Raw genomic sequence first — 26,168 nt, 5'->3', positions numbered from 1 at the left:
GGGAGTCCTCTGCCAAGTCAACTCCCACGAAAGCTGCACCTGGTTCTGATGTCCATCTTCTCGTGGAAGGGTAAGGAGCCTGGTCCCTGCAGGGCTCTCACCCTGTGCCTATTATCTCTTCTTTCCCAAGGGGGTCCCTGTGCTCATCGTGGGCCATCACATTCTTTATGGGAAGGTAGTACGCCTGGAGAAGCCCTTCGCCGTCCTCACCAAACGTGGTGCCAGCGAGCACGGCTGTGACCACGGCCCCACGGGGGCAGCTGCCCACTACCTGGTGACCGCTCTGATCAAGACCAAGCTCCTCTTCAAAACCCGCCCCAAGCCCATCATTACCAGCGTGCCCAAAAAAGTATGAAAGAGCCCCGGCCCCATACCAGAGAGCGTCCTGCCCCCTGGACACGAGCCCAGCTTCTGTCCCGAGGGCAGGGGGCTGGGCCCATGGGGGCAAACTCAGCTCCCTTCCCTAGAGCATCCGGACTCCTGGGCATAAGCCCAGCTCCCATCCCAAGAGGGGCTGGACTCCAAAACACGAGCCAGGCTCTCCTCCCAAGGCCTGGTGGCCTCTTGGGTACAACTCCAGCTCCCGTGCCAGGTGGGGCCATGTCCTTGGGCCAGAACTGTGCTCCTGGTGTCAGGGGGACTAGACCTCAAGACACAAGTCAAGTTCCCTTCCCCAGGGCAGGTGGCCTCTTGAGCATTAGCCCGACTCCCATCCCAAGGGGCATGGGAGCCCTGGGCCTGAACCCAGCTATCCTCCCAAGGGCCGGTGGCCTCCTGAGCACTAGCCCAGCTCCCACCTTGCTGGGAACTGGAGCCATGGGCCCAAGCCCAGCTACCCTATCAAGGGCAGGTGGCCTCCTGGGCCCAAGCCCGGTTCACACCCCAAGGGCAGGTGGCCTCCTGGGCCCAAGCCCGGTTCACACCCCAAGGGCAGGTGGCCTCCTGGGCCCAAGCCCGGTTCACACCCCAAGGGGCACTGGCACCGTGGGCCAGAATCCAGCTATTCTTCCAAGAGCAGGTGGGCTCCTGGGCTCCAGCCCAGCTCCCATCCCTAAAGCAGGTGGCCTCCTAGGCCCAAGCCCGGCTTCCATCCCAAGGGGCACTGGAGCCCTGGGCCCCAGACCAGGTCCCGTCCCGATGGCGCCCGGCGCCCTGGGCCCCAGACCAGGTCCCGTCCCGATGGCGCCCGGCGCCCTGGGCCCCAGACCAGGTCCCGTCCCGATGGCGCCCGGCGCCCTGGGCCCCAGACCAGGTCCCGTCCCGATGGCGCCCGGCGCCCTGGGCCCCAGACCAGGTCCCGTCCCGATGGCGCCCGGCGCCCTGGGCCCCAGACCAGGTCCCGTCCCGATGGCGCCCGGCGCCCTGGGCCCCAGACCAGGTCCCGTCCCGATGGCGCCCGGCGCCCTGGGCCCCAGACCAGCTCTTGGCCCAGGGGTGACCAGAGCCCTGGGCCCCAGACCAGGTCCCATCACAAGGGCAGGTGGCCTCCTTGGCACTAGTCCGGCTCCTATCCCACGGGGCAGTGGAGCCCTAGGCCTGAGTCCATCTCCCATCCCAGTGGAAATGGGAGGTCTGGGCCCAAGTCCAGCTCCCATCTTGAGGGCAAGTGGCCTCCTAGGCCCGAGCCCGGCTCCCATGCCGCGGGGGACTGGAGCCCTGGGCCCGAGCCCGGCTCCCATGCCGCGGGGGACTGGAGCCCTGGGCCCGAGCCCGGCTCCCATGCCGCGGGGGACTGGAGCCCTGGGCCCGAGCCCGGCTCCCATGCCGCGGGGGACTGGAGCCCTGGGCCCGAGCCCGGCTCCCATGCCAAGGTCAGCTGGCCTCTTTGCCACTCGACCAGCTGACACCCTACCTATGAATCCATTCTCCTTTCCAAGGGAGGGAGGCCCCTCAAGTTCAACCCCAGCTACCATCACAGGAGTTGGCTTACCCTTGACCATGAATCTGGCTCCCAGCCCAAGGGCTGGAGGCCTCCTAGGCATGAGCCCAGCTCCAGTTCCAAGAACAACTGGCTCCCTGCATAGGGATTCAGCTAGCTCACTGAACACAGCTCCCATCACCCGGGGGCCTGCTATGCTGGACACTAGACCTACTCGTCCCCTAGGTCAGTCTCCCTTCCCCAGGGCAGCTGGTCCCCAAAGTGTAAACCTGACTCCCTTTCCCAGGCTGGGTGAGCCCCAGAGCATGAACCTAGTCCCCTTCTCCAAAGCAGCTGGCCCCCTAGGGCCAAACTCAACTCCCTGCCCTCGGCCAGCTGTCCTCTTTCCTAATGGGATATTGCTATCTCCCATTAACAACACAGCCAGGCTGCGGTGGTGCTGATTCTCTCCTGCCCTGGGGTCTGTGAGAGATGATCAAGAGTGCAGACATACTCCCGACACCTGCCTTGCCATCAAGCTGGGACCTAGCTTTTCCCAGAGCCTTGCTGGGTTCTGGACTCCAGGGGGCCATAGGCCAGCAGCCCCTCATCTTCCTAGATGTGGTGGAGCACTATGTGTTTGTGACCTACTTCTAAGGGAATGCAGATCTCAGGCCCAGCAACTCCAGCACTGGCTCCTTGCCTGCACAGGAGGGAGTCCAGAAGCCCCCCATCTCCTCTGTCTGGCAGTAGTGCTCAGAACTGGAACAATGAGCCAGAATAGCCTGTTCTGAAGCAGCCCCGTGGTGTAACCCCAACCACGCAGTTGCTGATGGACACAGCAGGTGGTATAACCTTTCCTGCTCAGCTAGGAGCCCACTGACTATTTGTTCTGGTTTTGAGTTCTTTCTTGCTGCCCCTTGAATAAAAGTGACAGGAGGGTCAGTTGGCCTGCACTGTCTGTGTTATCCCAACACCATAGGGGTGGGGAGAGGAACAGCGACTCTGCCACAGCCAGGAAGGACAGGACCACTCCAGACACTGAAGCCTCTTTACTGCAGCAGCGGTCAGCTGGTATTCAGCTACTGGAGCAAACCCTTGGGAATGTTTGCCTCCACGGTGAGCCCCCTGCCGGGCAAGGATATGGAGGAAGTGGCTCTGCATGGACAGTTGCAGGAGCCTGTGTAGCAAGAGCATAGGCACTCAGTTACCAAGTCAGGCCCCTGGCAGAGGTGCTCGAGCCATATGTGGGGACTCATTTCTAGGGCCAAGAAGGCAGTTGCCCCCTCAAGACACGCTCCTGAGCCTTCCTGTGTGCAAATCTCTTTATTGTGACAAATCCATTGTGATATAAAAACAGACCTTTTTAAAAAAATGAAAAAATGCTGGTAAAAAATAAATAGATTTACAAACAACGGTAGCAATAACTGTAAATATCAAAGAGCTAAAAGTCTCCTAAAAACCTGGTATTAAATAAACCGCCCCAAACACTCACCTGGAGTAAGGTTTTTGCCCTGAAAAGAGGGCCCAGGGAGACAGCTGTGGTGCAGCCAGGAGCCAGGCTACACACAAGGAATGTGGGGACACTGCTGGGAGGGGCAGGGTGGAAGCTGCTCTCCCAGGCCCAGAAGGGAGCACATACCTGTAGTCTAGATCCAAAGCTAGGTCCCTGCTCCGGCCTCCACGTATAGCAAGGGAGGCCAGGCTCTCTCCCGCTAGCACTTAAGATGAGGGGAGGCTGTAGTGACATGCAGGGAGAGGCACCTGTTCTAGAAGCCCATAGAGTACAATCCACAGGGGCCCTCCCTCAGAAGAGGGCACAGAAGTCTGGGAGCAGAGCTGACTGGACCCAGCACAAAAGCAAAGCAGGTGTGGTTAGCTCAGGAGGGATGCAAAGCAAGCAGTGTTCTCCTGATGACAGCATTGGGAGCTGGGGGCATTCACTTTCCTGAGGTAACTGCCCACACCTGTGGTCTGTGTCAGACAAGCAGCCTGGCCAGCTGCTGGAATCCCAGCCCTCAGCATTTGCCTTGCCATTAGCAGCCTGGTACCATGGCAGGTTAGTCTCTGCTGGGGCCTTGTTAGGTGCCCTCATTAACAGTCCCTGGGACCCAGCTGAGCAGCCTCTCAGGCACAAGGAACCATACAGCCAACAAGCTCCTACAGCAGCAACTTGCAGGCTGGATGCGCTGCCCACAGCTAGAGTGACAGCTTTGCTGTGGCACACCAACCCTGAAGGTGGGGCGGGGCGGGGCGGGGCAGGGATGTGCTCTCAGCTCAGACTCCTGTCCCTCTTGTATGCCATGGGTGTGGTTAGAAGCTGGCTCCTCCCCCAGGCACTGGAACATCTGCCCTGCAGCTCCTGAGACTAGGGGAACCCCCACCCCTCTAAACCTGGCTCAGTAGCAGCACAGGGACTTGAGCCAACATGCAAAACTATGCCATGGGGCTGGGTCCCCTGCACGGGCAGTTGGCACCCAGCTTTGTGCCTGGCACAGCACCTTGTGTTACTCAGCAGAGGTACTAACTGGCTTGGGGGCTCGTGTCCCCTTAGCTCATGGCAGAGGTTCTGTCCTGGAGGAGTGATGCATCACCCAGCTCACCAGGACACAGCATGAAATATGGTTTTTGGCTACAGCCACCCTTGCAGGCCCTGGAAAAAGCCACTTGAGCACTCCTCAGGCAGAGGAGAGGGCAGGCAAAGAAGCTGCCAGCAGCCATTCTTTGGCAGGCTACTGCTAACTGTGGCCTCTCACTGCCCTTCTGTTCTTTGACAAAGGAGGCAGAATTAGCTGCTGCTCTCCCACGGGGCAAACCTCAAACCCTACCAACACCCACCAGGGGCCAGGGAGTGGAAAGTGGAGGGGGGTTAAGGGGCTTCTGTGGTGTTTCTTCAGCAGAAGGGGCCCTCCCAAACTCCCTTCTGCACGGGCTGGGTGGCTGTTCCCAAAACTCTAGGCCCTGCTTTCCTTCTACCTCAGCCTCCCCTGGCATCGCTGAGTCCCTGCATGAGGCTCCTCAGCCAGCACAACAGGGGCAAGCTCTTTCACTTGCTGCATTTGTGCTCTGGCTCTGCTTGCTCCAGGCCTCCCTGAGCATCCCTTTGCCTCTCCACGCTGCCCCTCCCACCGAGCACCCCACTGTACTCGGCACAGACGTCCTTACACAGAGCAGTGCTTTGGTTTTGTCTGGCAAGTTATCCTCACACGGGTGCTAGAGCAACAGCTCAGGGCTGGGCACCAGAGAGGATGTGGGGTTAAAACCACAGCCGGCGGCAGACACTAGGAGGCGGCAGGGATTCTGACTGAGGCTCTTGGCGGAGGCTAGCTTAGCAGTGGGGCCCACAGTGAAGATATCAAATGGTGCTAACCCCTGGAATAGACAGAGCACATAATTAAGTGCCCTGGGAGAGCACTTGTCTCCCAAGGTGTCCACATACCCCCACCCTCCTCACAGCTGGGGAAGAGACTTGCCCAAGTTTGCCTGCATTTGTGACAGAGCCAGGAATAGTACCCAGGCTCCCAGGGCACAGACCAGGTGTCTACTTGTGTGCGGACACATGAAAGCAGTGCCAGCAGGGCAGGGCTGTACTTAGCCGCCATAAGGACAGTGTTCCCTCACCTTTACGTGATGGGGAACGAGCAGCAGTGCCAGGCCTGAAAGAGAAGGGACCTGGCACTCTTGCGTGGTCTCAATGCCTCCCCAAACACAACCAGGAGCCCTGACCTGACAAGCAGGGAGGAGGGGAAGCACTGAGAGGCTAAGTAATAAGCACTTTCTAACTCCATCTTTGTGCTGCCCTCTCCCCATTCCTATCGCCAGCCCTGGCAGTCAGCCTTGGCCTAGCTCCATTGCATAGGTGCTCCCCCTTGTACAGTGGGCCCAGGGGAAAAGCTCAAAGCCATGTAACCTTCGTGCAGCCACTCACCTTTCTGCCTTCGCCCTCAGCTGCTGGCACAGTCTTGCCCACGGGTCACCAGTAATTGCTGGGTAACACTGAATGGAGGGGCAGAGGCAGGCATCCCTAGAGAGGCCCCAGGTGACCCTACTGCAGGCTTTGGCACCATGGGACACTCGAGCTGTATGTGGCACTTTACACACAGGGCCCCAGTAGCAGGCTGGGGAGGGTTATTGCTCTTGTGGCATTGCTGCTGGTGTGTCAGTTGTCTGGACGTTACTCTGAGCACAGCAAAGGCTAAAGCTGGAGCCATACTGCCTCAGCCTTTGAGGAACAGACACACCAGGCCATGGGCTGGGTGGAGCGTGCACCACTGCCCCCTTGCAGTGACCCCAGGGCACAGCCCCATTGTGTGGAATGGGACGGAAGAGTTGCCTGGGGGTCAGCGGCACAGGGGCAGAAGGGACAGGAGCAGCAGTTCATACCACCATCCCCACCATGGGCTCACACTGTCACTCGTGCCCGGGGCTTTGGGTCAGAAGGAGCCATGGGAGAGCGCTCATCCATGCAGCAGATCCCTACGGGAGGCCAGGATCATTGGAGTTTTCAAGCGGCTCAGGGAAAAGGACGTGGTACCTGACTGAGGAAGCCACTTCAGAACAGCAAAGAATGGTCCAGCCCAGGTCATGTTCAGGTGGCCCAACTGCTGCCATCTGGGCCCTCACAGGGGAGGCTCCTTCCCCCCGCCTTGGAAACTCACGTTGTCAAGGTGGAGATCTCTCTTCACCGCCCCAGGGAAAGGACTGCAGTGTCCTTAGCAAAGCACCATAGTATTAGGATCACCCCCACCCCAGCACAAAGCCTCAGGAGAGAAAGGAGAGCCACAGGGAACCCACCCTAGTTCACAGCATTAAATCCACAGGCAGCCAGTCCTGTGTGGGGCGGGGGGGGGGGATTTCTGCCCTCTTAAATAAATTGAATATATATGGACCACTTTCCTGCCTGGGGAGAATGCCAGACTGCCGGGGAATCCAGTGTCTGGGCTCTAAAGCACAAGGGCAGGAGCTCTCGGCCTGTCAAGCACAGCTTCGCCTGCAGAGACTTTGGGGCACTCCTTCCGGGGAGGGGGGGGGGGGGCTTCGCCTGCCTCAGACCTCGTGAGCCTCGACTCCCATGGGCCAGTTTCCACTGCCGAGCCCAGCTCGGAGCAGGTCCTGGCTCTAGCTAAGCAGTGCCCCTCTCAGCCTCTTTTGCGGACCCCAGGCGGGAACCAAGTCCCCAGGCTCCAGGGACACACATTGCCGCCAACTTACTGCGTCACCGACTGCTGCCAGTGCAGCTAGACAGCTCCTGCTCTACAGGGCAGGACAGAGTGTTGGCAAACTTGGATTCTTTTAAAGCATGAATTCATTTCAGTGAGTACTCCCGTCCCTCACTGGCTCCTGGGGATCAGGCCTCCCCGGAGCCTTATTGCTCAGGTTGGAGTCTGCAGGCAATGCCTCCTCTCCCACCTCTGGCCCAGGGCCTCTCCACCAATGGAGCTCAGTGCAGTTCCCACAGCAGGATTTTGTGCCCTGGCAGGTGGCAGACAGGAATCTCCACAGGAGCCATCGCAAATGTTGGAGAGGCTGGAAGCTGCCTCGGGGTTCCCCACTCCTCCAACAGTAGGATGGGCCTCAAAACACTGGAGTCACGGCAGCTGCAGGCGGGTGTGCGTGGCCCAGGCTACCTGGAGCATTCTCTGCTGGACAACACGCAGCCTCTTCTCAGGTGGCATTCAGACTCACTAGCCCAGGAACTCATTCCTTGGACAGCAATTTGAAAACCCACAAATAAAATCCCATCTCCTCCCACACCCGCCACCTGGCTGCCCCTGAACAATGCATGGTGGCAGCACTAATCCTTTCCCATTGCACTTTCCCCACTCCATCCAGAGCCCCCCGCCTGTCACACCTCAGCAAAAGCCAGACTGCTCTGCTCCTGCCGCTTCCCACAGCGCCGGGCAATGATGGCCATGTAGAGCATGAGGAGCGCCATCCAATAGCAGCCGTACAAGATGGCGCCAGAGATGAGGAAGGCCAGGTCTGTCTCGCTGAAGAGGTCCTGGCAGTACGCTGTGTAGGCCAGGCCTCCCAGAAGGACAGCGACCCACACAGAAACGGGGATGAGGCCAATGAAGTTGACCACAATGGTTTTGCGGCCAGAGGTGCCCCAGCCAGACTTGTTGATGGTGGCAATGGCGAACATTTTGGTTGGCAGGAGGCTGGACATATAGAGCAGGGAGTAGAGGGACATAAAGATCATCTCTGCATTGCCCCGGAGGAAGCAGGCGTAGGTGGCCTTGATGATCCCCACCAGCTGCACGGTCAGGAGGAAGAGGAGGATATTCCAGATGCGGCCACGGTAGAACAGCTGAATGACCGTGGCAATGAGGAAGAAGGGGAAGAAGCCATTCACCACGGACTCATAGGTCATCCAGAGGTGGTGCTTGTGGAACCATAAGGCGTTGTAGAGCCACTCCCTGAAGTAGGACTTGCTCCAGCGAGTCTGCTGGTTGAGCCAGCGGAGGTATTTGGTGGGAGTCTCGGTCAGGCACTTGGAGCGGGCGGTGTACTTAGTCCTATACCCGAGACTCAAGACACGGTTGGTGAGGTGTCGGTCATCCCCAAAGCTGCACTTGCTACCAAGAAACTTCTGATTGTACCAGTCCTCCAGGAACTGCTGCAGGAGGGTGTTGCGGTACATGCCCAGGGGGCCGCTGATGCACTGGACGCAGCCGAAGTAGGACTGGCAGGCCCGCTCCACGTTGAAGGCCATCCAGTACCGCACGCTGCTCAGGAAGGAGATCCACGAGTCATACTTGTTCAGGATCTGGGAAGGCAACCCGTGTAAGGAGACACCATTAGTAAATAGCCCTGCAGGGCTTCCCTCCCCAGCTGAGGCAAGGAGAGCAGCATCTGCACTGCAGCCCAATGTCTCCCATCCAGTAACTCCCACAGTCTGCCCTCACCCCAGGGCTTGCCATTGCAGGGGAGCCCTGCTGCCAGAGGACAGCAGCCCAAAGGGGCGGCTGAGAGGCCCTTGCTCTCGGAGCGACAGCAGTAGTAAGCTTTTCCTGTGCACGCAGCCAGGCCTGCAGGGCAGAGACCAGCACACAGACAGGCACCGTGGCCGCTCTAAGGCGAAATGAGGCTCTTGGAGTGGTGCCTCCAGGACCTCAGCCCTGCTGCCCAGTTATTCAAGGAGGCGGTTCCCTGCCTTTCACTAGGCACCTGCCAGCCTCACACCAGTCACAGAGCAGCCCCACAGCAGGCAGCAGTACAATGGGGGCAGAGGGACATTGCCCCTCCCCTCCCCAGTGGTTGTGCCTACGGGGTGAGGACAGAACCTGCACTGCCATGCAGAGCCTCCACCCCAGGCGGGCCTCATGATCACTGCCAAAGCACGTGCCAGCAGGCTGGCTCACTGCCTGGCTCTGAGCCACGGCAAAAGCTGCAGCCCCCCTCCAGAGCAGCCTTCCTTCCTGGGCTGCTCCAGGATGCTCCCTAAGATTTTATAGAGCCTCTTGCCTTGGCATCCCCATGCCTGGATATGCCCCTTCCTCCCAGCACTGGCACAGGGACTTGCTCCCCACCGACTCAGCAGCAGCACGGCCAGGCTCACTTTGAACCTGGCACCAACCCCAGAGGAGCCAAGCGATCCCCCCACCCTACCCCCGTTGGCCCAGCATTCCCTGAAATTTCAGGGCAGTCTCACTCAGCTCACGTGCCATTGGCTACAACCCTTGGGTTTGTACCTGAACGTCTCCACCAACTGCGCCCACCTGCGGATCCTCCTCCAAAATGCGCAGCATCTCCACTGTGCAAGCCGGGTCCAGGACTGTGTCTGAGTCACACACCTACCGAGCAGAGAGAAATCATCATGGTCTGCTCAGCCTAACCCTCCTGCTCCCTTCCACGCATGCCGGGGGAGCCCAGCCTCCAGCCCTGCATCCAGCAAAGGCTTCGTCACTTAGAACTAGACCAGACAAAGCACCGCAGAGCAAGTCTAGGGGAAGAGACCCATCCTGCCATGGACACACTGGGGCCTGCAGGGACTGCTCCAGGAGTCCATTCTGAGAGGCTGCACAGGGCGTACAGCAGCCAGACAACCTGACTCAGGAGCATGCAACATACAGGCTCCTGCAGGGGAACAGCATGGTACTGCCCAAATCACCTTTCCACCTTGCTCTGAGCTCACAGAACTATGCAGAGCACAGGGGCAACTGCGGCCCTAGTTCTGAGCCCCAGGCAGGGGCTGTGCCACAGAGGGGGTTGGAGGGAAAAGAGACATGCCTCTATGCTATGAAGTTTTGGCAGGGAAAAGGAGTCTGCCTCTAGGGGGCAGGGGTGCACTATGATGCAGAGGTGAAGGGTCTCACTAGGGTGAGGGGGAGATGTCATGAGGTAGTTCTGCTTCCTGGAGCTGAAATGGCAGTGCTAGAGGATCAGTAGGGAGACCTGGCACAGTCCAGGCATTGGGCATTTACTGCGGGGTTAGCGTCTCACAGGCCCAAAGAGAAAATGGCCATGGCTGGGGCATGCATCCCCAAGCAGGGAACTGCTTGGTGCTAGCCAGGGAACAGCAGTTCCTGCTTGTGGCAGTGCACGGAAGTGCCATGCACCTTGGCAAGGCTGCTGGCCTGGCAAGGGGAGCACAGAGACGGCCTTTCTCCTCTCTGGGCAAAGTGCCCTCCAGCCATTCCAGCTAATGCATGGGTCCCAGAACAAGTACCTGGGAGCCTGCCAAGTCCCCAAACACCTGTGCAGGGCTTCCTCGATGGACTGACACAGTTTTCTCATGCCCGACACCTTGGTAAGAGCCACCTGCACCCTCCTGGAGCAGCGAGGAATGGGCAGAGGTCTGACCTGTGCGGGAGGGCGTCACACATGCAGAGGGGTCACAGCAGTCAGAGCCTCTCTGTATGGCACTGGGGGGGGGGTCAGAGCAGGGATCAATGCCAGAAAGAGGGTGACAAACTGAAGGGAGGTCAGAGAAGAGCAAGGAGAGGGATTGGTTCAGTCTCACTTAGCTTGGTCTTTGGAGAGCCAGGGCACAGGCCAGCCAGGGGGATTCACTCATACGGAGATCAAGGAACACTTCCTAATGGGAGCTGTGGAATCATCTCCCAATGCACCGCCTGCTGCCCCAGCCACTGACCACTGGACTGGACAAAGACCTGGAGCAGAGCCTGGCAGGGAGGGTCTAGGCTAGATGGGCTTTTCCACCTAGGATTCTGTGGCAAGCAGGAAACCATCCTGAGCTCCGCTCCCCTGTATCACCCGGGTTACAGTCCTGTCCTCCTCCAGCCTTGCCCATCCTGCGGTCTCCTCCATTACCGCCTCTTTCTAGGTGGCGTGTACATCTGTGGCACTATGGACCTGGTGCATGAACACTGGCTCTCCAATGCACCATCCAGGGCAGGGTGGCCCTTTGCTAGTGCTTCACTGCCAGGAAAGAAGAGCAGTGATCCCTCCCCAGGGACGGTGGCCCTGCACTCCCCAAGTCCCATTCTTGGAGAGGATGTCTCAAGGCAGGAGTGGGAGGGACCCAGTCGGCCTGCTTGGCCACTGCCCACTCAGCATAGGCTGGCCCAGGCAGAATCCTCTGTGTGACAGCTGCTCTGGACTCTCAACCCAGTGGCAAGAGAGGGTTGCACTTCCCTGTGCTTGGCTAGCCCAAGGGTTTGCACAGAGAGCTCCAGCACCCTCCTTCCCCAAAGAACCAATTTCTGCCTTCTGCATGCAGGGCTCCAAGCGTCTCCTGCTCCTGTGAATACAGCTACTACTCACTGACCCAGCACACGCTCTCACTTTCCTGAGCTGCCGAGTGACCTTGGGGTGTACTTTGGGACTGGGTGTCAGTTTAAGGGATGCAGCCAAATAGGTTAGTCCCACACATGGTATTCCCCCAGGTTGAGTGCTATTCCCCTAGGCAGTTGGGGAAGTTATTACCTGGCACCTAGTTACCTTGTTACCTAGTCACCTCTTTTCCTTCCCTTAGCTTCTCCCTAACCCTGGCCTAAGGAGCTTGTATTTCCCCCAGGGGCAGGTTTCACAGGCTCACACCTCATGGCTGCTGCTGGGAGGATGCAGGAGGGGTGAGAAAATTCAAATCTTGTTCTTGGGAGAGCTCCAGACCCGACCTGCAACCCAAGAGCATCTGAACTTCTGGGCATCTGTCTATTGGACTAAGCCTTTTGAGCCAGGATTATCCCTCCAATGGCTCACATTAACGACCCTGGGTAATTCAGTCCTTGCTGGGCGGGGGGAATCACTGTGGGAATTAGGTCTTTGTATAGAACAGAGCTGGAGAGAGTCCAGATCAGGAACACATGCCCCGCCAGCAAGCAATAACTGGGTAAGCTGGAGGAGCCCTACAGAGCAGAGCCCCAGCCTCCCAGCACACAGCTGGCCAAGCAGAGGTAGAACCAGCAGTAGGCAGGACAGGTCTGAGCTGGCAGGGACTGCACAAAGGAAAGGGGCAGGATTGAGGACACAGTGACTGCACCTCTGCTGCATCCGCCACATGCCCTGAGCAGCCTGCCTGAAGCACTGCTACGTACACAGCCACAGTGGGCATCAGCCAGCCCAGACTCCCTGCTCTAGCACTGCCTAATAGAAGATCTCAAACGAATCCATTCCCCTCCCTGCCCACAGGAAGGCTGGGCTGGATATGGAGAAGGTGAGTATGGAGCCTGGACTGGACCCTGCCATGAGTCAGCTGGGAGTGCAGCATCCCAACTCTCAGCCTTCGCCACTAACCCATCCTTGCTCTGGCTCTCCAGTCTGCCTGACCCAGCCAATCCCCGGTGCATCGGCTGGGACAGATCTCAGCCCAGCCTTGTGTTCCCTCCCGCTCAGGCAAGGTACAGCGAAGGCTCTGCTGTCCCTGTCCTGGGGCAGGAGATTCCACCTCCCCAGCCCCTCTCACCTGCCCCTCCTCACTTAGTATTTCAAAGCAAAGAAAAATGAAACCGCTTCCCACTGGTTAGCGTGAGAGCTGCCTGGAAAGCCCGGCCAGCACAGTGGCGTCACCGTTCCCTGCAACTTGCCCTCCAAGGTAGGAGTGTCACCCCCCTCCCGTGCTGTTACACCCTCCAGCTGTCCCCAGGAGCTGACCACCCACCTGGATGTAGTCCACGGAGTCCCCGAGCGCTTGGAAGGCTGTGTACATCACCTCGCGCTTCCCCCCCCACTTCTGCAAGATGCAGGAGTAGGTGTTGTTCCGCACCAGCTGCTGGATGTGCCCCATGCCCTCTTGGAGGCTGCTGTCCGTCTCGCCCTCTCCCCTCTCATGGAAGTTGCTCTTCCAGACGTAGCAGCCTGTTTTCTCGGAGCCCAGGATCTCATTGAAGATCTCCAACATGTAGGTGTCATCCTGGCCATTGCCATCCACCACCATCACCACCTGGAGGTCGGGGAAGGAGATGCGCTTCACCGAGTGCAGGCATTTCTTCAGGTAGTCGGGGTCCTCCTGGTAGGCGGCGATGCAGAGCGCCACAGAGCGGTGCAGCTTCAGGGGCCGCCCCTCGAGCCGCATGTGCCGGTGCTCCAGGAAGGCAAAGAGGCTCTGGATGAAGAGGTGAAGGCCCAGGATGGCACCATACAGGCCGAAGGAGAGGTAGTGCTTCTCTGTGTGGATGAACTGGTAGCCAGTGATGTAGGCTGCAAGAATGCCTCCCAGCACCACCAAGGCAAAGAGGCTGGTACCAAAAACACGAAGGGCTGTGGTGAAGCTCACTGGCATCTGTCCAAAGAGAAGGGACCAGAGGCTCTGTTAGGGGTGCAACACAAAACCCGCAGGGCAGGCTGAGGTCCAGGACAGCAAGGCCTCGCTCTTCACATCACAGAAGCAAAGGTGCTGCCAGGAGTTTCAAGCAACCCTTCCTCCAGTCACCCAGCTGTCAAAGCGGGGGCTTTCATTCTGGCAGCATGCCAAATGGCCAGGGTCACTTGGGTACTGAAGGCAGGATCGGGGAGGGTGCTACAGAAGGAGAGGGGGTCCCATTCCCAGCCAGCTCCAGCTGGGATGAAGCAATAGTCTGGAGCCCTGGGCCAGCCTGAAGTGCATTGGAGACTTTGCAGTCCCTTTCAGGCCAATGGGGATTGCCAAGTCAGCCCCCCAGTGCCCTCCTGCTCTCCAGGTCTCAGACAAGAGCCTGCCATTGCTCAGTGCCTCAGTTAGCTGGCAAGCCCAGCCCTTTGCGGCAGCCTCTGTCTGCACTCTGGAAAGTGCCGTGCACACGGCTGTCGCCACACCCAGGGTGGCACTGTTCAAACACTCAGGACACGCACTTACTTTCCCCAGCAGTGAAGGAGCTGGGGTCTGTTCTAGCAGCTGCCAGAAGTGCTGGCTAACCCCCTCTGCAGGGATCCCAAACACCCCTCTCCCCCGTGAGATTGGCTAGTGGGTTATGTGGGAGTCACCTTCAGCTCTGAACCACCCAGGAGCAGTTCACAGCCAGCCACTCGTGCAGTAACACTCAGTGTTTGGTTGTATCTGCGACTGTTTCTCCTGCTTCACAACCCACGCCACAGGTGACCTGTCAAGGGGAGAGAGAGGTTGGCTACTCTCCCTACAGTTTCTGCATGTGAATCCCAGCCAATCTCAGGTCTCCTCAGAACTAGTGCTGAAATCAAAGCATCCTCTCCCCAGAAGTGGCCAAAGACTTTTCACAAAGCCAGGCTATGACTGGACACTGGTTCTGTATCCCAGAACCAGGCTGGCCCACAGCATTTCAAACGCAGGAGGAAAGGATTATTTCCCCTCCCAACACACATGCACATCACCCCCCTCCCTGCCCCCCATGCACAGAGTTGGGTCTGTTACCCCAGCCAGATGCCCACCTATCGTGCGCTGTTGCTGGCCATTCAAAGGCAGGCCCTTGGAACAGCTCCCCTCTGCAGGGTGTAAAATGCCAGCAACCAGGAAACCCCCACACAATTTGAACACAGGCTTCAGGTTCTGGGATCTCAGGGCCAAACACTTCAGAGAGCTGAGCGTGCAACTGCTTGATGGTGCATGACACATGGACTGCGTAACTGTGTGCAAAAGTGCATAGGCAGCCATTTGCACAAGCAATCGCAGCAACTGCATGCCCAAGTCAGACACGCGGCATTGCTCCCCAGACCTGCAGCGAAGAGGAAGAGGTCTGTCTCTTGGCATCCCTACTCCCTGGTGAGGAGGGGCTGGGCTACCAGTCCCTTTCCTGATGTAATGCAGCTACCCTGCTCCATCCACACCCCCTACAATGGGAAAGAGTTGCCTTCCCCAGTCAGCCAGATTACATTCTGTTCCTCCGGGACGGGCCCAGCCAAGGGAACGGGTGAAGCCAGAGAGCCCCTTTGGTCCTCTGCCTTTGGTCCTTCAGGCGCAGCCTCCCTGCACTCAGCAGTAGCCCACCAGCTAGTACGGGTCTTGTGAGACCAGCTACAGCCTCCTCAGCCACAAAGCTGCTGACCACAACACCGGCCTGGAAGAGGGAAGTTCCCAGGTCTCCATCAGGGACACAGAGACCCCGTCACCCAATGGTGGTTGCGGGGCAGGACGCAGGCTCTCACACTCACCTGGAGGGTTTGTTTGTTCCTTTCTGAGCACTGTTATTGGAATAAATCCCAAAGCTTACTACAAAGCCAGTGCAATGGAGGGACTTGGCCCCATATCCTGGGGCCTCAGGCCTGCTGGCATTTGGCTTTGCATTTGCACTTACTACCAAGCAGTGTCAGAGGGACGAAGAATGTCAGCAGCCAGAGACACTGGGAGGCTCTCCCAAGCTACAGGAAACCAGAACCCCGCAAAGCCTGGACAGGGGGGCTGCAGACAGTGGTCTCACCCTGGGGAGCCAATCACTGGTGGGAAAGCACAGAGCCATGCTTCCCCAGGGGGAAGAGCTGGAGACTTGGCCAACAGCCTTTCATTCCCAGTCATGCAGGTGAGCGAGGCTATCTGATAACAGAGGGCGTACAAGGGGGGGAAGCCAGAGGGGTTACTGCAGAGCTGCTAACAGCAATGCAGGCTATGGCACCTGGAACTTTTCCAGTTGATATCCAGGCTCCTCCCCAGGAGCCTGCACACCCAGGCTGCTGGGTGCCAGGCCCTGCCAGAGCAGAGCATCTGGGTTTGCTGAAGGACAATGAAGGATGCCTTCATCCCACTCCCAGCTGACCTGCAGCAGGACAGACTGTATGCCATCGGCATTCACTTGTACAAATAGCACCAATAGACCAGCCAGGTGCTCGCTGCCCTTACAGAGGTCCAGGGCCCAGTGGGTGTCTGTGGGGGATAAACACAGGGAGTCCCTGTCCGCTTGGCAATCCCCCTCCTAAGAGGAGTCTCTGCTCTTGGCCTCCATGGGCTTACGAGAGAGGAATGACTGACCCTCCCACCCAGCTCCAAGCCTTCTTCTGCCAATAGCACTTCATGGCTATCCTAGCGCCCCAGGTCAGGCCAATCCCTGTGTGTGAGGGATAGGGACCCACCAGCCCTGTGGGCCTGTTTCTGCACCACCTGCAAGATGCCAGAAGGCAGGGGCTAACCTGATGGGTGGAGCAGGCAGGTCCCAGCCCTGCCTCCTCTATCAGCTGGGGAAGGCTCTGTGATAGTCCCTCCCACTGGCCCCTGACCCACCTCGCCCCCAGTGCCTCTCCTCCAAGCCAGGCAGGTTCTCTCTTAGTCCCCCACTTGCTCTCCCATGGGCGACGGGCCCTGGCTGGGCAGGCTCTCTCTAGTTCCACCCTGTCCCAGATTCCCAACACACACCTTCCTCCCCCGCACGCCGGCCCCAGCCAGGCTGTGCTGCAGATTGTTTCTCTCAATGCATTAAAGAAAAACTTTTTAGATGTTTGCCTTGTGCTGGCCCACCCCAGAGCCTCCCTCATCCTGCAACAAGGCTCCTGGGGACTTCCGAGGGAGGGAAGAGGGCTGTTAGGTGCCATCAGCTCCATCACACTAGAGGCCAGGGCAGGACTGGTCCCTGCAGCACATTGGCTTGTGTGTTCTCCAGCCTGGTGTCCCGTGAGAAGTGGGGAACATGCAGGTTGCAAGGCAGCTGGACTCTCTGTTCGTCCACCTACATGTCTCCCTTGGCTACGGGCCATGTGCAAGGCCTCAGAGGATGAGGCACCAGGCAGAAAGCTGGGCTACGCAAACCACCAGCCTTGGCTCACCAGGGGCTGAAACCCAGTGTAAGGGAGGGTCTCTGAGCCCTGTGAGCATCTCCCCAGCACTAGCTCACATGGGCCCAGGGCACTCCAGGCAACCTACAGAACTGCTGGAGCGCTCGGCCCTTTGCCCCAAGGGCTGTACAGATCTGGGCATGGCTGATTGACGGTGGCTCCCAGGGTGGGAGACGAGCGCTGGGCCCTGGAGCAGGCAGTCATTCCCACAGCGGGGATGGGGGGAGCAGGCTCAGCTCAGTTCTCTTGGCTGGGAGAGCACCAGGGAGAAGAGCCCCCATTCCCCCCCCCGGAGAACCTGGAGGAGGATTTCGGGGGAGTCCCGCGGAGGGCTCCCCTCCCAGGGGTGTGCAGCACCCTGCCAGCCTCCCCGCCTGCTGAGCGGTCCCTGGGGGTGAGCTCTGCATGGCTCAGCAAAGCAGGGCCTGGCCGCCCCAGGGACTTCCTGGCGGAGGATGCCTCAACTGGGCGGGGGCCGCTGGCCCAGGTACCCGGTGACGGGTACAACGCAGGGACCGGAGAGAGGAGCCGGGCTGGGGCCGGCAGGGCCCCGGAGCAGCCTGCGGGGCACAAGGGAGCCGGGGCGCGGGGGAGCAGGAGGCGCCTCTCACCCTGCAGAGCGGCAGCCCGGTCCGGAGCCCCCGGCCGGCCCCGGCCCCCGCCCCCGCTGCTAGGGCACGGACCCGGGCCCCGGGGGCAGGAACTAGCGATCCCCGCCCGCCCCCGCTCACCGTGCCGCCGGGCTCCCCGGGACGCGCCACTCCCCGCCGCCTGCACCGGCCTCCGCCTCCCGCGCCGCTCTGAGCCTGGCCCGGCCGAGCCGCCTTTAAAGGAGCGGCTGAGCCGGCACCGCCCGCAGCCCCCGGGGGCTCCGCCTGCCCGGCTGGGACAGGCGCCCCGAGGCCGGCGGGGAGCCCCTCTCGCCTGGCTGCCCGCGGGCGGGCGCCGCCCTTCGCCCCCCAGCGAGCCGCCTTGCCCGCCCTCCACGTGCTGCTGCCGGTCTGGCCCCCGGGCACGCTGGGCAGAGCTCCCGCCGAACCAGCGGCCGGGAGCCCAACACGTTCCCTGGTGAAGCAAGCCCCAGCCCTGCCAGCCAGGCTGGGCTTGTGCCCGTCTCTGCCAGGCTGCCTGCGGGACCCCACTTATTCTCTCCGCCTCAGTACCCCACTGGCGCTGCCCTGGCCAGAGGCTCCCCTCCTGCAGGGCCAGGGAAGGGCTTGCAAAGATTAAGGATGAAGATGGAGTTTCCCGGACAGCCGGGTACCTGAGAGGCCCCCAGGAGCTGGTGCCCAAGGAGGACCCGAGGGGCTCAGGAGGGGGTTGAAGGCAAGGGAAGCCCTTCCCGGGGGAGGGGGCGGCATGCAGCGGTGCACAGGCCAGGGGAAGGGAGGGGAGGTGGAATGGGAGGGAGGGGTAGCATGGCTGCCCCCACGCCGGAGTGAGACCTGGAGCCCAGCTTCCAGCTGCAGTTCTGTTTCTTGTAGCCAAATGCATGCAAGCTCTGATGCAGAGCAACCCCGAAGGTTACAGATCTCTGCTGGGTTGGGGCAAGTCCCATTAAGTGCACTGTACTTCTTGGCCGTGTCCCCTTCCCTAGGCCTGGCTCCTGGGCCCGAGCAGTGTGGCGGAGGCTGAGCTGTTCATCCTCTGCACACAGCACACAGACTGGAAAGGGTCTTTCACGTCGCCGCGCCAGGGAAGTGCAGGGTGCTCGGAGCCAGGCTCTTGGCACACAGCTGCTCTCTGCTACAGGAGGCACAAAGTTAACCGCCTGGGGAGCCGGAGCCAGGTGTGTCGGGGGAAGTTACAGAGATAAGCGAGCACCAGGCTCTGCACAGGTTCCAGCTCTTGGATTAGTGTCGCCTTTCCATAAAAAGGGGCATTGCCCTGAACCAAACTTTGACCCTTTGGGCTGAAATTTTCCAGAACTGGGCTTGGCCTCCGGCTGCATCTGTCAGGAACTGGCAGCAGAACGAGTTCTGCCTTTTGGGGATGAGCGGGGAACAAAATATACCTCTGATGCCAGTGCTTTATTTACCCCCCAGCCAGCAGTAAGGACCCAATTAGTAAGAGGAGGTGGGTGAGGCATTTCTAGAACAAATACCAATATCCCAAACACAAGACCTAGTAGTTAGGGGGCACTTGCCCTGCCCAGACAGCTGCTGGAAATGTAATACGGCAAAACACAAACTGCCCAATAAGTTCTTGGAATGTCCTGGGGATAACTTCTGATTTCAGGAAGGCACCGCCAGAGGTGTGGGAGGGAGAGTGGAGGTGTACAGGGGGGGTACCTGTGAAATCAAAGTCCAGTGCATTAGTAGCAGCAGAATTCAAGGACAAACACATTAGGCAGGAGCTGGAGCGGCAGGGCGTGTCGGAGAGCTGTGAGTGGGGCAGATGTAGCCATGGCTGGAAGCTAACGAGCCTAGGCCCTGACTACATGACCTCCCAGCCAGTGTTTTAAGGAGAGATTATGCTGGGAGATGACACTTCCTGTGACCTCTGCTGCTAAACTAGAGTGGGGCTTTGGGGGACCTGGCCAGCTCGGAGAATAAAATCACTAAAAGAGCCACCTCCCTCTAAGAAGACAGAAAAGAACCCTGCAAAGGCCTATGTGCCCCGCTGAGGGTGTTCGGAGGGGTAGGAGCCTCTCTCCTGTTCCCTGCTGGGATCTCATTGGGTTTGACCAGAACCTTGGGCAGACTGAGGGTCCATACACTGTCCCCCTGGTACTGCTCTCCCAGCACGCTGCAGAGAGGGAGGGGGAGGGGATCCCTCTCCTCCGACCAGGCAGCTGGAGCCTCCTGCACATGATAGCTGGAGGCGCAGGCAGACAGAGATGGGGCTCACGTTGTACCAAGCAGCTGACTGGAATTCCCAGAGGTGGCAGTTTAATTGACTCATCTGATTGCTCCCATTTTACAGACCTCGTTTTACGTGAGCCTGTAGCAGGACCGGCACAACGGGAGGTTTCCTCTGGCTGAAGTCCCCCAAGGATTAGTCAAAATCCACACTGGAAAGTCCCTGCTCTGGCTGCCAGCACAGCACCTGGCGCAAACTGCTCTGCGGGTTTATGACTTCACTGGCATCACTGAGACATGGAGGGGATAAGTCTCCTTACTGGAACACTGGTGTAGGGGGTGCAGCTTGTTCAGGAGGACAAACCGGGGAAAAGGGAGGGGGGTTGCAATACATACCAAGAACATATACCCCTGTTCTGAGGTCCAGGAGGTGAGAGACAGAGCAGTTGAAAGGCTCTGGGTGAAGATAAAAGGGGGGGAAATAGGGGTGATGTCAGTAGGGACCCAATTAGTAAGAGGAGGTGGGTGAAGCATTTCTAGAACAAATAGCAATATCCCAAACACAAGACCTAGTAGTTAGGGGGCACTTGCCCTGCCCAGACAGCTGCTGGAAATGTAATACGGCAAAACACAAACTGCCCAATAAATTCTTGGAATGTCCTAGGGATAACTTCTGGTTTCAGGAAGGTGCAGGCTTAGGGTGACCAGATGTCCCAGTTTTATAGGGACAATCCCGATATTTGGGGCTTTTTCTTATATAGGCTCCTATTACCCCCCACCCCCTGTCCTGATTTTTCACACTTGCTGTCTGGTCACCCTATGCAGGATGTAGGCAGGGGGGCCGCCATTTTAGGCTTGATCCTGACCAACAGGGAGGCTTTGGTAGCAAATCTGAAGGTTGAAGGCAATTTGAGTGAAAGTAATCATGAAATGACAGACTTCACGAGTCTAAGGAAGGTGTGAGAGCAGCACAATAAGGACAATGGATTACAAAAACACATTTTAACAGACTCTGAGAACTGGTAGGTGAGGTTCCATGGGAAGAAAATCAAAATGAAAAAGGGATTCCAGAGAGCTGGCAGTTTCTCAAAGAGACAGTACCAGGTGCAACAACAGACTATCCCGATGCAAAGGAAAGACAGGAAGACTAGTCAGAGGCCAGAATGGCTGCATCAGGAGCTCTTGAATTACCTGAAAAGCAAAAAGGATCCTACAGAAAGTGGAAACATGGACAAATGGCTAAGGAGGTGCACACAAAAAAGAGCACAAGCATGTAGGGACAACATGAGTTACACCTAGCAAGGGACATAAAAGGCAAGCAGAGCTAATAATGGATGACCTCAAGATGCCAGAGGTGTTTACTACCTATTTTGCTTCAGTCTTCACTAAAAAGGTAAATTGTGACCAGACACTTAATACAATTAATATTAACAACAAGGGGGAAGAAACATAAGCCAGAATAGGGAAAGAACAGGTTAAAGAATATAAAGATAAGTTAGATGTATTGAAATAGGCAGAGCCTGATGGAATTCATCCTAGGGTATTGAAAGAACTAGCTGAAGAAAACTTCGAGCTGTTAGCAATTATCTTTGAGAACTCATGGAGGACAGGAGAGGTCCCAGAAGACTGGAGAAGGGCAAACACAGAACTTATCTTTAAAAAGGGGAACAAAGAGGACCCAGGGAATTATAGACCAGTCTGCCTAACTTCAATGCCTGGAACAATACTAGAACAAGTGATGAATCAAACACTTGGTAAATATTAGGGCTGTCGATTAATGCAGTTAACTCACGTGATTAACTCAAAAAAATTAACTGCGATTAAAAAAATTGTGATTAATCAAACTGTTAAACAATAGAAACCAATTGAAATTTAGTAAATATTTTTGGATGTTTTTCTACATTTTCAAATATACTGATTTCTATTCCAACACAGAATACAAAGTGCACAGTACTCACTTTCTATTATTTTTATTACAACTATTTGCACTGTAAAAGTGACAAACAAAAGAAATACTATTTTTCAATTCACCGCATACAAGTACTGCAGTGCAGTCTTTTTAGCATGAAAGAGCAACTTGCAAATATAGATTTTTTTGCGGGTTCCATAATTGCACTCCATAACAAAACAGTGTAAAACTCTAGAGCCTACAAGTCCACTCAGTCCTACTTCTTGTGCAGCCAATTGTCAGAGAAACAAGTTTGTTTACATTTGCAGGAGATCATGCTGCCCGCTTCTTCTTTACGATGTCACCTGAAAGTGAGAATAGGCATTCGCATGGGACTTTTGTAGCCAGCAGAGCAAGGTATTTACATGCCAGATACACTAAATATTCGTACGCCCCTTCATGCTTCAGCCACCATTCCAGAGGACATGCTTCCATGCTGATGATGTTCGTTAAAAAACGTATGTGTTAATTAAATTTGTGACTCAAATCCTTGGGGGAGAATTGTGTGTCCCTGGCTCTGTTTTACCCGCATTCTGCCCTGTATTTCATGCTATTGCAGTCTCAGATGATGACCCAGCACCTGTTGTTTGATTTACAAACACTGTCACTGCAGATTTGACAAAACACAAAAAAGGTACCAATGTGAGATTTCTAAAGATAGCTACAGCACTCGATCCAAGGTTTAAGACTCTGAAATGCCTTTCAAAACCTGAGAAGGACGAGGTGTGGAGCATGCTTCCAGAAGTCTTAAAAGAGCAACACTCTGATGCAGAAACTACAGATCCCAAACCACAAAAAAAAAAAAAAAAAAAAATTAGCCTTCTGCTGGTGGCATCTGACTCAGATGATGAAAATGAACATCCATCAGTCCTCACTGCTCTGGATCGCTATCGAGCAGAATCAGCATAGACGCATGTCCCCTGGAATGATGGTTGAGGCATGAAGGGACATATGAATCTTTAGAGCATCTGGCATGTAAATACCTTGCAACACTGGTTACAACAGTGCCATGTGAACGCCTGTTCTCACTTTCTGGTGACGTAAAGAAGAAGCGGGCAGCATGATCTCCTGCAAATGTAACCAAACTTGTTTGTCTGAGCGATTGGCTGAAGTAAGACTGAGTGGACTTGTGGGCTCTAAAGTTTTACATGGTTTTATTTTTGAATGCTGTTTTTTTTGTACATAATTTGACATTTGTAAGTTCAACTTTCATGATAAAGAGATTGCACAACAGTACTTGTATGAGGTGAATTTGGTGGTTTGGGTTTTGGTTTTTACAGTGCAAATATTTGTATTAAAAATGAATAGAAAGTGAGCGGTGTGCACTTTATATTCTGTGTTGTAATTGAAATCAATATATTTGAAAATGTAGAAAACATCCAAAAATATTTAAGTAAATGGTATTCTACTATTGTTTAACAGTGTGATTAATCGCACAATTAATCATGATTAATTTTTTTAATCACTTGACAGCCTTGGTAACTATCTAGAGGATAGTGTGATAATGAATAGCCAGCATGGAATAGTCAAGAACAAATCATGCCAAACCAACTAATTTCCATCTTTGACAGGGTTACTGGTGTAGTGGATAGAGGGGAAGCAGCAGACGTGATAGATCTTGATTTTAGCAAAGCTTTTGACATAGTCCCATATGACATTATCATAAGCAAACCAGGGAAATGGGGTCTAGATGAAATTACTACAAATTGAGTGCAAAACTGGTTGGAAGACTGTACTCAAAGAGTAACTGTCAGTGGTTCAGTCAAACTGGGGGGATGTCTCTATTGGGGTCCCACAAGCAACTGTCCAGGCTCATTTGCATTAATGATTTGGAATAATGGAGTGCACTATATGCTTATAAAATCTGCAGATGACACCAAGCTGGGAGGGTTGCAAACACTTTGGAGGACAGGATTAGAATTCAAAAGGATCTTGCAAATTGGAGAACTGGTCTGCAATGATCAAGATGAAATTCAGCACAGGAAAGTGCAAAGTGCTGAACACAGGAAGGAAAAATCAATGGCACAACTACAAATTGGGACTAACCAGCTAGGTGGCAGTGCTGCAGACAGGGATCTGGTGGTTAGAGTGGATCACAGAATGAATATGTCAGCAGTATAACGCCACTGGGACAAAGACTAATAGTGTTCTGGCGTGTATTACAGGAGTGTCAGATGTAAGAACCAGGAGGTCATTGTCCCGCTCTATGTGGCACTGGTGCAGCCTCAGCTGGAGTCCAGTGTCCAATTGTGGGTGCGGCACTTTGGGAAAGATGGGCACAAATTGGAGGGAGGCCAGAGGAGAGCCATAAAAATGACCAGCCAGTGCCACCAGAACCAACCTCTCCCACTGCCACCACCCACCACTGCCTCTCACTGATTTGCTGTCGGTGGTTGAAGAAGAGTGAGATACCCAGCTCCAGGGGCAGCAGCCAGGGAAAGGGTACGTTGGGGTTTTGTTCTGGGCTGGCTGCTCTAAGGTACAGAGAGCTCAGCTCTCCCTGGGGCAGGAGGCAGCCTCCAAGAGAGAGAGATTGTGTTTCCTGGCTAACTGCCAGGGGCCCGGGTCAGTCCCAGACCTGGGCTCGGGCAGATGTCAGACTTGCCAGCTTGACTCCTGTCCCCAATAGACCGGCCGAGCAGGTGACTGTCTAGTCACTTCCCTCTGCTGCTGGCCTTGGGCTGCGTGGCCAGCACTCTGGTACTGGGCTGTGTCATGTGTGCTCGCAGGCCGCAGTGAGACCCCCCCACCTGCTGTACACGCCTGGGGCAGTCAACAGTGAAGCCCCTCCTCATTCTGGGGTGCAAAGGGTTAAAACTCACCCCCATTTACCAGCAGCTGCCATTTCCCGTAGGCTTCCCCCCACCTTGCCACTTGCACAAGGCCAGAGATCCAGCACCAGGCCTTCCCCTCAGAGACCGCGGGGCGGAGGGCAGCCCTGCACCCACAGGGAATGTGAACAGGCCGGGGGCAGCCCATGTCTTGGCGAGTCCCTCCCCCTGCGGAGCCCAGCTTGCCCTGGGGCCGGGATCCTGGCAGGCGCCAGGGTGCTGGGAGCAAGGCGAAGGATGATTGTCCTGAGCAGCATCCTGGCCTCGGGGCCCAGCTCCTCCAAGGAGGCGAAGGGCTTCTTCTGGGGCCCCGCTTCCTCCTGCTTCCGACCAGCCGCAAAGGCCGTGAGCGGACGCGAGCTCTCCCCGCGCAGGCGGATGCGGGTCCCGGCCCCGGCCCCGGCAGCAGGCGGGCCCTTGCATGCGCCCATCGGGGCAGAGCAGGGGGCGCTGGCCAAAGACCAAGGCCCTGAGAACTGCCTGAAGAAACGCCCCCCCCGGGGCAATTCCTCGGATCCCCGGGGCAGCCGGGGCCCCGCGCGGGCGGGACGCGCCTGTCACGACCCAGCTGCTCTGGGCGCGGGATCAGCAGGGGGCCGAGCCGTCTGCCGGCCGCACTGGCGAGAAATCAGCACAGAGCCCGTCGCCATGCCCCTCTCATCGCCCCGCAGCCGGGCCTGGCGTCTAGCGGCAACAGGGGGGTTAAACAGAAAGGCGAGGTTTGAACGCCCCTGCTCCACCGAGTGTCCGCTTAAAGCTGCCGGGCCCGGGGAGAAGGGCAGGGACGCTCCCTACCTCTGCTGTCGGACACGGCAACGCGGCATCCTCTGGAGAGGCGCCCGGGCGCAGTGAGGAGCAGGGGACCTGGGGGCGGGGAGTGAGGGCGCGCGTGCACACTCACACACACACACTCACTCACACACACACTCACACACACACCCATTAACCTTTATGCTCCTTCCCAGGTAGCGTTTGGACAGGTGCACAAAACCACGGTCAACTTGTAAAATCGCAGCACTGCAACGTCTTACCTTTTGATGCAAACGCAGCTCACAGGCACCTCACCTTTCTTCCCTTCCTGTGGCTCCCTGCAGAAGCACCTCCCAAGGTATAAATAAAATTTCCGTCTTCTCCTGCACAGAAATCCCCTTGTCTGCAGCGGGAGAATTGCAGCCAGAAACCCAGAAAACAACATTAAAAGAGGCTTGTCATTCAAAAATCTTCCACTGGTGCGATCCCGAGGCGGAGACACAGCTCAGACATAAACACCGCAGAACTGCCAGGCCCCCGAAGAAGTGGCCTCCCGGCCAAAGCCGCAGGACAGCAGAGCCTGGGGTAATCTGGAGAGGGAAAGCGGGCTGGGAAAACCCACTCGTGGGGGCTGATCCTGCAGCACCCTGGCCCTCTCCGGCAAGCGCAATGAGCGCGCACTCGGCTGCCGCTTTCCCGCAGCTCAAAGCCCAGACCATAAAGCGCTTCCTAGACGCTATAAAACCACTTCTCCGGCCCCCGCCGGCTGCGGCAGATCAAGGTGCTGAGCCGAGAGAACGGGCTGAGCCGCCGAGGCTGCGGCGGGGAGGCAGCGAGGGCTGCGAATCAGCCACACAACCCGGGGG

The 26,168-nt window shown here is 57.0% G+C and overlaps 3 protein-coding genes across 14 annotated transcripts in view; 2 read left to right on the top strand and 1 right to left on the bottom strand.

Annotated features, from left to right (window-relative positions):
• CHTF8 (chromosome transmission fidelity factor 8) overlaps nucleotides 1–355 on the top strand; it is a 4,215-nt gene extending 3,860 nt beyond the window's left edge. For all 4 annotated transcript variants that reach the window (XM_038367932.2, XM_038367933.2, XM_038367931.2 and 1 more), the window contains one exon: nucleotides 131–355. In XM_038367932.2, coding sequence (XP_038223860.1) covers nucleotides 131–355 — 225 coding nt within the window. The remainder of the gene's footprint in view (nucleotides 1–130) is intronic.
• DERPC (DERPC proline and glycine rich nuclear protein) lies at nucleotides 352–3,273 on the top strand. Of its 7 annotated transcripts, XM_043495300.1 has the most exons (3): nucleotides 352–850; nucleotides 893–973; nucleotides 1,058–3,273. In XM_043495300.1, exons 1-3 carry the CDS (start codon nucleotides 352–354, stop codon nucleotides 2,320–2,322), a joined length of 1,845 nt encoding a protein of 614 aa, XP_043351235.1. In that variant the 3' UTR covers nucleotides 2,323–3,273. The 7 variants fall into 7 exon arrangements, with proteins under 7 accessions (XP_043351235.1, XP_043351231.1, XP_043351234.1 ...); XM_043495296.1 differs by having other exon boundaries at nucleotides 893–3,273; XM_043495299.1 differs by having other exon boundaries at nucleotides 352–946; nucleotides 1,073–3,273.
• On the bottom strand, nucleotides 3,170–26,168 carry HAS3 (hyaluronan synthase 3). Of its 3 annotated transcripts, none has more exons than XM_038367930.2 (4): nucleotides 25,584–26,168; nucleotides 12,924–13,544; nucleotides 9,553–9,654; nucleotides 3,170–8,627 (listed from the first exon to the last, which is right to left on the bottom strand). In XM_038367930.2, exons 2-4 carry the CDS (start codon nucleotides 13,542–13,544, stop codon nucleotides 7,704–7,706), a joined length of 1,647 nt encoding a protein of 548 aa, XP_038223858.1. In that variant the 5' UTR covers nucleotides 25,584–26,168; the 3' UTR covers nucleotides 3,170–7,703. The 3 variants fall into 3 exon arrangements, with proteins under 3 accessions (XP_038223858.1, XP_038223855.1, XP_043351238.1); XM_038367927.1 differs by lacking the exon at nucleotides 25,584–26,168 and adding an exon at nucleotides 17,704–17,786; XM_043495303.1 differs by lacking the exon at nucleotides 25,584–26,168 and adding an exon at nucleotides 14,225–14,571.

This window comes from Dermochelys coriacea, chromosome 12, assembly GCF_009764565.3.
Source record: "Dermochelys coriacea isolate rDerCor1 chromosome 12, rDerCor1.pri.v4, whole genome shotgun sequence".
In the NCBI taxonomy this organism is placed as follows: Eukaryota; Metazoa; Chordata; order Testudines; family Dermochelyidae; genus Dermochelys; species Dermochelys coriacea.
The sequence above is the reverse complement of the archived record's forward strand: the minus strand, read 5'-3'. Positions and strand labels throughout refer to the sequence as shown.